This window comes from Mauremys reevesii, unplaced genomic scaffold (genome assembly GCF_016161935.1).
Source record: "Mauremys reevesii isolate NIE-2019 unplaced genomic scaffold, ASM1616193v1 Contig94, whole genome shotgun sequence".
Classification (NCBI taxonomy): Eukaryota; Metazoa; Chordata; order Testudines; family Geoemydidae; genus Mauremys; species Mauremys reevesii.
In genome coordinates this window covers 17,679-30,176 of record NW_024100911.1, presented here as the reverse complement: position 1 = coordinate 30,176, position 12,498 = coordinate 17,679, and the positions used below count along the sequence as shown (strand labels likewise).

Below are 12,498 nucleotides of genomic sequence, written 5' to 3'. Positions count from 1 at the left end.
TTGACTGGCCACGCTTCCAGCAGGACAACTTTGCAGACCAAGGGAGTTCTGCTTTCTCTTGCTATGTACCAAGGTGCAGCCTCTGAAAACCTGCAGCCCTGATATTAAATTTCCAACGAGTTCTTCGGAAGATAGGACTCAACAAAGAGCAGGTTAAGGGGTGACTGGATCCCAGGCCATAAGTACCCACCTGGGAAACAAATATTTGATAATGGATCCGTCAGTCTAGCACGGAAAGGCCTAACATGCGCCAATGGCTGGACGTTGAAGCTAGATAAAACTCAGACTGGAAGTAAGGTGGAAATTTTTAACAGTGAGAACAACCGGAACAATTCCCCAAGGGTTGTGGCAGATTCTCCATCACTGGCCATTTTTAAATCGAGATGGGAAGTTTCTCTAACATGTCGCTCTAGTTCAAGCAGGAATTAATTCAGGGCAGGATCATGCCTGTGTTACCCAGGCCTGGAATCTGTGAGGGGAAGGGGCGCTCCCGACTCACCCCGGCCAGGCCAGGATGGAGCTGACCCCGTACCTCTAGAGGGGTCTATCGGATCGTAGGCACCTGCGGAGGCTGGCGTGGAACAGCTGGAGGATCCCGCCAGCCCGAGGTCTCATTGGTTGGAAATCCCCATGCCCAAGTCCTGGCCTTTCACCAGCACTGAAGGGGGGGAGCTGAGCCTTCCTGTGGAAATGGCCAGAGGGTGTCCCCTGCTCGACGGGCGTCCATGGGTGTGGAACCAATTTCCCTTTAGCTTCGGATGGTTTTATAGCCCTCCCGCCGAATAAATAACGATGCTTGTTTCCTGGATAGCGCTTCCTCTCAGTGGAGCTCAAACCGCTCGCCATCTTCCAATGCATTATTACCCTCATTAGACAGATGGGAAACTGAGGCACGGAGCAACTAAGGGACTTGGCCACAAGGTCACAGAGGAAGCCCATGGTAGAGCAAGAAACCCACATCTTCCTGTGCCCTCTCCCCTGGATCCGCCTTCCCGCTCAGAGGGGCGGCTGGAGATCTGTCCCCCAGGACCGAACCACACGCCTGCTGTTGTAGGAACTCAGCCAGGCACCCGTTGTCACCCCCAGCGGGTGATCTCGGGACAGGACCGTCGGCCGGGCGTTTCCAAGCATTTCACGTTGCTGCCGGAGTGGCCCTGCAACGTCGGAAGAAGGCAGAGTGAGAACCGAGGGCTGGAAGTTAAAGCCAGAGACACTCCCATCGGAAACGAGGCACCGGATTTTTCACAGCGCGGGTGATTCACCAGTGGGAAAGCGGTGGGGTCTCCGTCTCTTCTGGCTTCCGAGCCAGACTGGCCGCCTGTCCGGGAGATGGTTTAGTGCAACAGGAGATGTCGGGCCCAACGCAGGGGGAAGTGGGCGGCGTTCTCCAGCCTGGGTGGCACAGCAGGTCAGATGAGAGGATCTAAACATCCCTTCTTAGAATCTGGGGGCGATGGCTCCCTGCTCTGGGGTGGCTTCTGGGGGGACGTGTCTGGGCCACACTGCAGCCCCGTCACCCCATTCGTCAGCCCCAGATTTGGGGGAAGGGGAGGGACACGGATCAGATCAGGGGTGTGTTGTCTGATAAATCCTCAGTTCTGTCCCACTCCTCCCTCCCGCCACCAGCAGCCTCAGCCCTCTGCCTATCCCTCCGGGCGATGTTCCCACCCACGCCCCCGCCCACGCCCCCACCCACGACGATCCCGGCCGCGGCACCTGTCGCCGCCCCAATGGCCACAGCCGCCTCGGCAGCGACGACAGCGGCGGCGATCCCAGCACCGATCCCGGCACCGACAGCTCCGCCCACCGGACCCAAAACCACCACCCCCGTGCCCACGCCTGCCAAAATGGCAAATATCTTGAAGCGCTTCTTGTAGGTCTCCAGGAAGGTCTCAGCCTCCTGTGTCAACTCCTCCTCCAGCTCCATCAGCAGGGCCTCTTTCTCCGGCGCCGGCTCCTGCATGTCTGTCCGGCACCGCCACAGCAACTGCCCGCGCCGCTCTGCGAACTGCTCCGCCATCTTGCTCGGCCGCACCTTCAGGCAGTCGATCGGGTTCCGGGAGTCGCCGTCCTGCGCCCGCCGGGAGAGGAGGCGGCCAAGAGCGTTAGAAAGGGAAAGCGCAGCACAGACCCCACCCACCCGACCGAGATAGGGGCCCCCCTCGTGCCGAGCATGGCACACACCAGGACTGAGATGGGGGCCCCCCTCGCGCCAGGCGCGGCACAGACCTGGACTGAGGTCGGGGTCCCCCCTCGCGCTGGGCGCGGCACAGACCCAGCCTGAGATGGTGGTCCCCCCTCACACTGGGCCTGGCACACAAACTCAGTGAGAGACCATCCCTGACCCAAAAAGCTCACAGGCTAAAACCCCCGAATGCTGGGTCATTCTCCTCCTTTGCTAGATGGGGAAACTGAGGTCCAGAGAGACTCCGTGACTCACCCAGGGGACTCTGCGGCATTGCAGTGGACAAAATCCAGGAGTTCCTAGTCCTGGACAGTCCATTAACCACCTGGGCCATGATGCCTCCACTACTGCAGCTGGCCACAGGGCAAACTTATCCCCCCACACGCACATACACAACCCCAGTGCAGGAGCCTCTCATCTCCAGCTCCCAGCGTGGCTATAGAGATACGAGGTCCCATCTCCTACCCCCAAGCCCACAGCCAGTGGCGTTCGCTGGGATGGTTCCTTGGGGTTCCCCTGGCTGGGGCACTGACACCCCACCCCCAGACTCACCTTCTCCTTCAGAAACACAGCGTGGTCTGCGCTGGCCCTGTCCAGGACTCTCTGGTTGTGGAAGGTGATGGCCATCTGCACGGGGAGGACACGGCTGGGGTGAGCCACAGTTTATGGGGCCCCATCTCCACCTACTGGCTGCAGCGTCCACCGCAGCAACCTCACGTAACAGAGTGATGCCACTAGCCAGCGTGAGACTACAACTCCCATGAGCCACTTCAGCAGCTCAGCCTGAAGCCAGGCACCCAAACTACAAGCCCCATGATGCCCCACAGCCAGGGACTCCCATGATGCACCATCTCCGGCCTCTGTGGTGCATCATGGGAGCTGCAGTCCCATCAGAGAGCTGATTTAAGGGGAGAAAAGGGAGCATGCCGAGCCAAACTATTATTCCCATGAGACACCACAGAGGCATTTCCAGATCGAAGTATTTCGGCTTTTGATATTTCGCCGGTAACTAAAATTTGGCTGCGTGGGGAAAAAAACCAAACACACTCCTGAGATGCAGCCACCTCTGGGTCGGAGCATCTGGAAACAGCCACACGCAACACTGCACAGGGATGGCTCACCCAGTGCTGAGATGCAGCCACTTCTGGGGTGAGGCAGCTGGGGAATAGCCTCACAGCAACCCCACACGGGGATGGTTTGCCCGACATGAGCTGCAGCCACCTTTCGGGCGAAGCAGCAGGAGTACGACAAAAGTAGGAAGCAGTTTTGCATCGGAAGTGAATTCAGGAGGTGGGACACATCCCTGGATCAGGTCAGAGGCAGAGACAGACAGAGAAGGTACCTGAGCGGGAGAGGAGAAGCCACAGTGATGTTTCTTCATCAGATCAGAGAATTTCTGCAAGGAAAGCACAAGAAATCACAATACAGACTCCACGGGGCTTAGGAAAATGTGAACATGGGGACGGCTCGCCCGGCGCTGAGATGCAGCCACCTCATAGACTCATAGACTTTAAGGTCAGAAGGGACCATTATGATCATCTAGTCTGACCTCCTGCACAACGCAGGCCACAGAATCTCACCCACCCACTCCTGTAACAAACCCCTAACCTATGTCTGAGCTATTGAAGTCCTCAAATTGTGGTTTGAAGACCTCAAGCTGCACAGAATCCTCCAGCAAGTGACCCGTGCCCCATGCTGCAGAGGAAGGCAAAAAACCTCCAGGGCCTCTGCCAATCTGCCCTGGAGGAGAATTCCTTCCCGACCCCAAATATGGTGATCAGCTAAACCCTGAGCATGTGGGCAAGACGCACCAGCCAGAACCAAGGAAAGAATTCTCTGTCAGATCCCAACCCATCTAACATCCACCTCTGGGGCAGGGCAGCTGGGGAACGGCCATAAGACAACGGTGGGAATCAGTTTGGCGGGGGAAATGAAGAACTTTCCTGGATGATGTAGGAAGGCTCAGCAGAATCATTCAAGCTGGGATTCTGCTAGGATAGAAATACGACCCCGATTCTTAATTCACAAAAATTCAGCAAAAAGGGCTAAGCCCCGACCCTGCTCCCCGCAGCACAGCGCCCCCTAGTGCCACCATGGGGTATTGGGGGCAGCCCTGACTGCCAGGGGAGAGTCCCTACAGACCCCCCACCCCGCTCCCTGCAGCACAGCGCCCCCTAGTGCCACCACGGGGTATTGGGGGCAGCCCTGACTGCCAGGGGAGAGCGTCCCTACAGACCCCCCACCCCGCTCCCCGCAGCACAGCGCCCCCTAGTGCCACCATGGGGTATTGGGGGAGCCCTGACTGCCAGGGGACAGCGCCCCCTACTGAGACCAATTCCCACCTTTATCTTGGCAGCGAGCTGTGTCCCAGTGAGCAGCTCCCCGTGCCGGTCCCTCCAGATGTGTTGACCGACCGAGCCCACCAGGGCGGTGACATAGTCCCTCAGGGTGTCCCGGAAATCCTCGTCCATGTCTGCCAAGGGGAGGGAGATGGCAATGAACCTGGAGCCGGAGCATCCCCCCACGGCCCGTTCCCCGGCAGAGACGGAGACGCCCCATTGCCCAGGCTCAGAGCCGCTGTCCCGGGTCCGTTACCTCTCAGGCTTCCCCGGTTTCCAGTCATGATCCACTTGCCAGGGAAGGGCATCAGGTAACAGCGGCTGCTGCTTCTGCTCAGCACTTCCAGGGCCTTGGGGTGTTTGCAGGGGAACGTCGCCGCCAGCATCTGCCGGAGCCGGGCGAATCGGCAAAGTGAGACATCAACAGAGGGAAATACCCAGGGACCCATTCCCTGCTCCCCGGAGCCAGCAGGCCCTCGCCATGGGGCCGGATCGGAGCCAGCACCCCCCAGAGCAGGGGTCGGCAACCTGTGGCACACGTGCCAAAGGCGGCACACGGGCTGATTTTTGGTGGCACGCTGCTGCCAGCCGGGGTCCTGGCCAGTGGCCCCCCTCAGCCTGCTGCCGGCCTGGATGGACACAACCCGGGCCGGCAGCGGCTGAACTGGGCCGGCAGCCGGGACCCCGGCTGGCAGAGGCCAGTGGATGGATCCCCATACCAGGCGCTCATCCCGCTGCCGGTCTGTGGTTCTGTCTGCCACCCACGTGCCGGTCCGGCATGTCAAACCTTTTACTGGCATGTGAAACCTTAAATTAATGGAGACTTGGCACGGCACTTCCGAGAGGTTGCCAACCCCTGCTCCAGGGGGCAAAGACCCCATGCCCCATTCCCCACAGTCACCTGTCGGACGTCTCTCAGATGCTTCTTCCCACCGTCGCCTCCAAGGAGCGTGGAGCTGCTCCAGTCCCGCACCAGCAGGTCTAGGTGCTGCAGGGGAGACGGGACGATGTCAGGAGGGGAAGGGTGAACCCCTCGGGTGTGGGGCAGGGGGTGGCTGGGGCAGGGCGGGGGATGGGGGGGATGTTGTCTCACCTGGATGGGCTCCAGCCCGTATTCCTTTCCCACCTCTTCGGCCACGTGCAGAAACATCTGCAGAGCAGAGAGGGCAGGGGGGTGAGTCTGGGATCTCTGGGGCAGAGAGGCAGCATGTGCCCTGGGGGTGGATGCGGGGGTGGAAATCCTACCAACAAACACCCCCCCCCCCCACACACACACACACACACATACACACACACACAAGCTGCAGCTCCAGCTTGGTCTGGATCTGGCACCAGGGTCCCACGGCTTTCCCCTGTGGTGCAGAGACACCTAGGGGCCAAAGAGCAGAACTGCAAGTCGAGGTTCCCCTCTCCCCTGCCCCATGGCCAGGGGCTCTGTTTGCCCCCATGCCCACCAATGGTAGGAACAGATTAGACCAAGATACCAAATACTGAGACGTTCCCAGAGTCCTGGCAACACCCCTGTTCTCAGTAAGCCTGGAGCTCGGGCAGGGGCGAGCTCCAGCCCCTGGAGCAGCACAGAAGCTGGGCCCTGCTGGATACAGCCCCAGGACTCCTGGGTTCTATCCCCAATGCTGGGAGAGGAGTGGGGTCTAGTGGTTAGATCGGGGGGGGCTGGGAGCCAGGACTCCTGGGTTCTATCTCTGGCTGTTCCACAAACTCCCCATTGACCTCAGGCAAGTCACTGATTCTCTCTGGGCCTCAGTTTCTCCAGCTGTAGAGTGGGCAGATGACCCCATTGGGGCTGTGTCCTGAACATACAGCTAAGGGTGGCATAAAATCCCTCCTTTACCTGTAAAGGGTTAAGAAGCTCAAATAACCTGGTTGGGACCTGACCAAAAGGACCAATGAGGGGAGAAGAGACTTTTAAATCTGTGGGGGAAGGTTTTTGTTTTGTCTCTCTCTCTGTGTTCTCTCCGGGTCATCAAGGGAAAATACATCTCCCAAAGCCAGACCTGAACTAAGCATCTAAGATTACAAATTGTAAGTAATAGCAAGGAAATGTGTTAGATTGTCTCTTGTTTTAGCTTGTGAATTGTCCCTATGCTAAGAGGGAGGTTTGTTCCTGTTTTTTTGTAACTTTAAAGTTTTGCCTAGAGGGGAATCCTCTGTGTTTGAATCTTATTACCCTGTAAAATTACCTTCCATCCTGATTCTACAGAGGTGTTTCTTTTCCTTTTTTTCTTTATAAAATAATAAAGTTCTGTTTTTTCAAGTGTCCTAGAAACCCAAGGATCTGGTCTGTGCTCACCTTGTTAACCTATTTGGTTGGTATATGATTCTCCAGCCTCTCCAGGAAGGGGGATGAAGGGGCTTGGGGGGATATTTTGGGGAACAGGAACTCCAAGTGGTCCTTTTCCTGAATCTTTGTCTAACTCACTGGGTGGTGGCAGCAATACCCATCCAAAGACAAGGAAGGATTTGTGCCTTGGGGAAGTTTTTAACCTAAGCTGGTAGAACTAAGCTTGGGGGGTGGGGGCTTTCATGTGGGTCCCCACATCTGTACCCTAGAGTGGGGAGGGAACCCTGAGAGGCTGTATGAGAATAGCACCACGTCCTGCCCTCTCCCTGCTTCACCTCCAGATATTCTAGATCAGGGTCCTTTATCTGGCTGGAAACATTCAGGATCTGCAAGTAATCAGAGAGGACAGGGTGAGATGCAGAAACCCGCACGACCCACTCCCAGCAGCACAGCGCCCCCTAGTGCCAACCTGGGGCATCGGGGCCGGCCCTGGCTGCCAGGGGAGAGCGCCCCCTGCTGAGCCCCGTTCCCAGCAGCACAGCGCCCCCTAGTGCCAACCTGGGGCATCGGGGCCGGCCCTGGCTGCCAGGGGAGAGCGCCCCCTGCTGAGCCCTGCCCCGTTCCCCGCAGCACAGCGCCCCCTAGTGCCTACCTGGTAGGAGCCAAGCAGCATGGAGAGGGCGGAGAGTTTGACGCTGGTCTCCGTGTCTCTGGCGATGTCCATGGAGCCCTCGGTGTCGACCAGCAGCACGGCCACCTGGGGGGGGGGGAGCCACGGGCCGGGTCACACGCCAGCTCCCCGATCTGCCCCCTGCATGCCCCAGCACCGAGTGAGACCCAGCCCCAGGGGGGCACTGTGCTCCCTGCCTCCCCTCCCAGGCCCCGGTCACAGAGTCCCCCCAGCCTCTGGCTGCTCTGCTCCCCCAAGGAGAGATCTGCTGGGGTCACTCATCCCCCCACCCCATTTCCACACCCTTCCCACTCACCTTCCCCCGCTCGGTGGGGACCCAGAAGGGCTGACTCCAGGCCCACACCCCCTTGGTGACGCTGCGGGTGCCAACTCGCCACTCGAACCCCTCCAGGGGCTCCTCCTCCCGGCCCATCCAGGATCTGTCCTTCCCATCCTGGGGGGGAGGGAGACACGGGGGAGGGGCAATTAGTGCAGGGGGACTGTGGGTACTTTATTAGCAGGCAGGTAGTGTGGGGACCGGCGCACTGGGAAGATGATGGACAGGCAACCTCAGGCTGAGACAGACACACAGAAGAGGCTCCAGACGGACACACGGATGAGGCTCCAGACGGACACACGGCTCCCCACTCCCCTGGCACAGCTGACCCGACGTGGCCGGGGGACACAGGTCACAGATCTGTGCTGGTCTGAGCCCCTCCAGCAGGGGGCAGGAGTTCAGACCACTGCTCAGAGAGCATGAGACGGGGATGGGTGAGGTACCAGCCACCCTAGGGCTCCCATCCCCATGCACTGCCCTGTGGGAGGGGAGTGGGGTCTAGTGGTTAGAGCAGAGGGGGCTGGGAGCCAGGACTCCTGGGTTCTCTCCCTGGCTCTTGGAGGGGAGTGGGGTCTAGTGGGTTAGAGCGGGAGGGGCTGGGAGCCAGGACTCCTGAGTTCGATCCCTGGCTCTGGGAGGGGAGTGGGGGCTGGTGGTTAGAACAGGGGGGATCCGGGAGCCAGGACTCCTGGGTTCTATCCCCAGCTCTGGGAGGGGAGTGGGGTCTAGTGATTAGAGTGGGAGGGGCTGGGAGCCAGGACTCCTGGGTTCTTTCCCCGGCTCTGGGAGGGGCTCCCGTCCCCACTCACCAGGCTCCGGAGCCGGCGCAGCAGGTAGTTCAGCAGGAAGGATTTGCCCCGGCGCTGCTCCCCGACGATGGACACCAGGCAGACGGGGGCGTCCCCCACCCCACCCTGCTCCAGGCAGCGGCTCAGGGCCTCCTCGTCCAGGGTCAGGACCCCTTCCTTGTCCAGACGCACCAGCTGCACCGGGCGCCCCGGCTCCGGCTGAGCCCCCAGCCCCTGCTGCAGGGACAGAGCCGGGTCAGAGCCGGGACCCCACCCCGAGACGGTGAGTCCCCTGTGCCCCGGATCAGAGCCCCTGAGCCCCATTCCCAGCCCCTGAACCAGCCAGTCCCACCCTGGGCCAGATCCAGGCCAGTGCCCCCTACAGGGGAAAGGCCCCGTGTCCCATCCGTTCCAGCCAGCTAACCCCCACACTGGGGTCCCCTGGGTGGAGTCACAGGCTGTTTGCTCGGGGGGGTTAATTTCTTATCAGCAGATCTGAGCCCTGAGGCCCAGCTCCCCCCTTATCAGCCCAGGGACCTGACCGGTTGCTAAAGGGACACAGGAATCCCGTTAGCCGGCCTCCCCTCTGACCCCAGGGCCCCAGCGTGGGGCTGGGGGTGCTGTGCTGTAGGGACTGTCACCGGTCCCCAGCTGCCCTGCCCCAGAGGTGGCTGCATCTCCGGACCAGCCATGGCTGCACCCACCTCAGGGCTCGCTGTCCCTGTCGCTGTCGGCGTCTCTTCGCATGGCAGGCCTCTGATTTTCAACACCAGGCTTTTGACGCGTGTGTCTGGGATCATCCGGTTCCTGGAGCAGGGAGCCCGGCACTCGGGGCACTGGGACCCCCAGGCCGAGACCCCGCTCCAGTGAGCCGCGAGGCAGCCCCGGCAGAAATTGTGGCCGCACTCGATGGAGACGGGGTCCTCCAAGATGTCCAGGCAGATGGAGCAGGTGACGTCCTCCTGGAGTTGCTTCACCATCCCCTGTGGAGGTGGCTTCGAGGAGCGGGGTGGGATTGGCCTGGAGACACACAGCAGGGGGCCTGTGTGCCAGGACTCCTGGGTTCCATCCCAGCTCAGGGAGGGGAGATGGGGAGCCAGGATTCATGGGCTCTAGCCCCAGCTCTGGAGTAGGTTACACCTGAATTGGGTGGGACTGGAGCACTTACCCTTTATTATTTGCATTTCCCATAATGCAGCTGGTGACAGGCCGGGCTCGGGTTGACCGATCTCCCCTCCTCCTGGGCTGCGGCTAAAGCCAAACTCTGCTGGAGAACTGAGACACCAGGACACCCAGGGAGTCGCCCCCTCGCACCCACCCTGCTCAAACGGGGGGCTGGCAGAGGGGGAAACTGTTTAGTGTCTGGAAAGCAGTAATGCCAGGGAGCCCGGACTCCTGGGTTCTCTCCCAGCTCTGGGAGGGGTGGGGGCTAGTGGATTAGAGCAGGGATCTGGGAGCCCGGACTCCTGGGTTCTCTCCCAGCTCTGGGAGGGGAGTAGGGGCTGGTGGGTTAGAGCAGGGGGTCTGGGAGCCCAGACTCCTGGGTTCTCTCCCAGCTCTGGGAGGGGTGGGGGCTAGTGGGTTACAGCAGGGGGAGCTGGGAGCCAGGACTCCTGGGTTCTCTCCCAGGCTCTGGGAGGGGAGTGGGTTCTGATGGTTAGAGCAGGGGGTCTAGGAGCCTGGACTCCTGGGTTCTCTCCCAGCTCTGGAAGAGGTGGGGGCTGGAAGGGTGAGGGAGGGGAGCTGAGAGCTGGGACCCCTGGGCTCTGGGTGCAGTGGGGCTGTGGCATGAGGCGCTGGCCACAGAGGGTTTGCTCATTTCTTGGGGTGCTAGTGGGGATGGGCTCCCCAGTACACAAGGGGAGCCCTGGGGAACTCAGAGCTCAGCATGTGGCATAGACTGGAGCACGGCTGCGCTGGTGGGGCCGGGGCCGGGCACGAGCCGGACTCTGGGGAGTGACCGGGACGTACCTCAGGCGCCTCCCAGCCGCTACTGGTGTCCCGGGTTTGAAACCCGCAATTCAAATCCCAGGTGGGTTGTCAGGGTGGGCAGAATAGAGGGGAGGGGGCAGGGTCCGATTGGGCCCCTGGAAGGGGGATAGACTGGAAGGGACAATTCTGCCCCCAGGATGGTATTCCCCATCCATTACCTGCCCCACAGCTCGCTCGGTCAGTGTCCAAGTACAATTTTCTGCTGGAGAAATGAAAGTAAAACATCAGGTCGTTTCTATTTCCTCCTGCCCAGCAGTGGGGCTCTGACACCAAAGGAGATTGGCTACCAGGGCGGGGGAGGGGTGTAGCCAGAGGGGAGGATATTAATAGCCACTGGTAGATGGGGCTGGGAGGGGAGCCAGGGCTCCTGGGTTCTCTCCTGGCTCTGGGAGGGGAGTGGGGTCTAGTGGGTTAGACCAGGGGGGGCTGGGAGCCAGGACTCCTGGGTTCTCTCCCCAGCTCTGGGACGGGAGTGGGGTCTAGTGAGTTAGAGCAGGGGGGGCTGGGAGCCAGGACTCCTGGGTTCTCCCCCCAGTTCCGGGAGGGGAGTGGGGTCTAGTGGGTTGCAGGCGGGGCCTAGCAGGGCTCAGTGTAGACATAAATCTCTTTTATGCACATTCCCTTCTCCCATGTCCAGGACAAACCCATTGCGGTGCCGGCGAGGGGCGGCTGCAGGCCCTGGCTGCGATCAGCCTGGGGAGGAGACGGCTGAGCTGGGAGGAGAACAAGGGTCCTCTAAAGAGGCCGGGGAGCGGTTGTGCTTCGTGGCCGGCGCCGGGGGGACCAGAAGGAAGCAGCTTAGCTTGCAGCAAGGGGCTGGGAATTAGGAAAAACTTCTCGCACTCTCAGGGTAGCTCCGCTCGGGACCAGGCTTCCAGGGAGGTTGTGGGATCCCTGGTAGAGGCCTGCCTGCCCTCAAGGGCACCTCTTCCGCTCTCCCATGCGCCAGAGTCCTCGTAACCCCGCCAAGGCTGGGCCCCGGATCCCTGGGGGGCTCAACCCCCAACCTTGTCATGGTCACTTAGGGCAGGGGCCAGAGTTCCTGGCAGGTTTCACCCCCGGTCACTTAGGAACAGAGCATGAACTTTTCTGAAGTTGCAGAGACATCCCAGGCTACACAGCAAACCTCTTCCGTTGTACCCATTTACACCTCACGCTGCATGTGCTGGACATTGCACCGCCCGACTAGGGATTGGCTGAGTTACGTTACACCCCAGCCCCTGCGCTGTGCGCGCTGCCCACGCCTGTTCGTGTGGACGCTGATTTCTACCGTCCTAGTTTCTCTCTGCCATTATTCTCAGTATCCGGGTGTTGCTGCTTATCTTAGCCAGCACAGACATCCTGACTGCAGCATGCTGCTTCGCAATCCCCTGTTTACAACTCACCCTCCCAGCCACCTCCCCTGACACGGCCCTTAAGGCACGTTCCCTATGGCAAGCCAGGCCGACGCCAAGGGGTCTGATCATCCTCCCGTCTACTCCCTCCTCTACAGGGGGCAGAATCGAACCCTCCAGCTGATTCCCGCTCTGGGGGCAGGATTGTCCCCTCCAGTTCATGGCTCTGCACCGCTCAGGGGGATGTGGCTGGTCGAGAGGGCACTATAGGCCAGAGCTGGTGGCGGGGGGGGAGGCACTGCCGGGACACCGGTGTCACGGAGCCACAGTATCTGTGCTATGGCCCCAGGTTTGGAACCGTCTCTAGGAGGAAGCCATCAGCGTAGCAGACCCCCTTGGGGGGGGGGTCTCAATTTTCCTCCAGGTTAAGCCACACAGCTTCCCCGCCTCCTTAGACTGGGAGTGCTCCCCCAGCGGTGTCACATCAGCATATCCAGGTCCCAGAAGAAGACCTCAGACTCATACATTTGTTGTAACTCTAAAGTTCATTG

At 60.4% G+C, this 12,498-nt stretch overlaps 1 protein-coding gene across 1 annotated transcript; it reads right to left on the bottom strand.

The window, feature by feature from the left end:
* Positions 1–1,651: 1,651 nt before the first annotated feature.
* LOC120395094 (RING finger protein 112-like) lies at positions 1,652–10,077 on the bottom strand (the record flags this gene model as incomplete). The annotated part of the gene is made up of 13 exons (XM_039519252.1): positions 9,790–10,077; positions 9,326–9,641; positions 8,643–8,858; positions 7,813–7,950; positions 7,479–7,583; positions 7,162–7,212; positions 5,618–5,674; positions 5,426–5,512; positions 4,781–4,910; positions 4,528–4,658; positions 3,528–3,581; positions 2,738–2,812; positions 1,652–2,071 (listed from the first exon to the last, which is right to left on the bottom strand). Coding segments are annotated over exons 1-13 (1,803 nt in total), but the record flags the coding sequence as incomplete, so codon positions are not given.
* Positions 10,078–12,498: the final 2,421 nt, after the last annotated feature.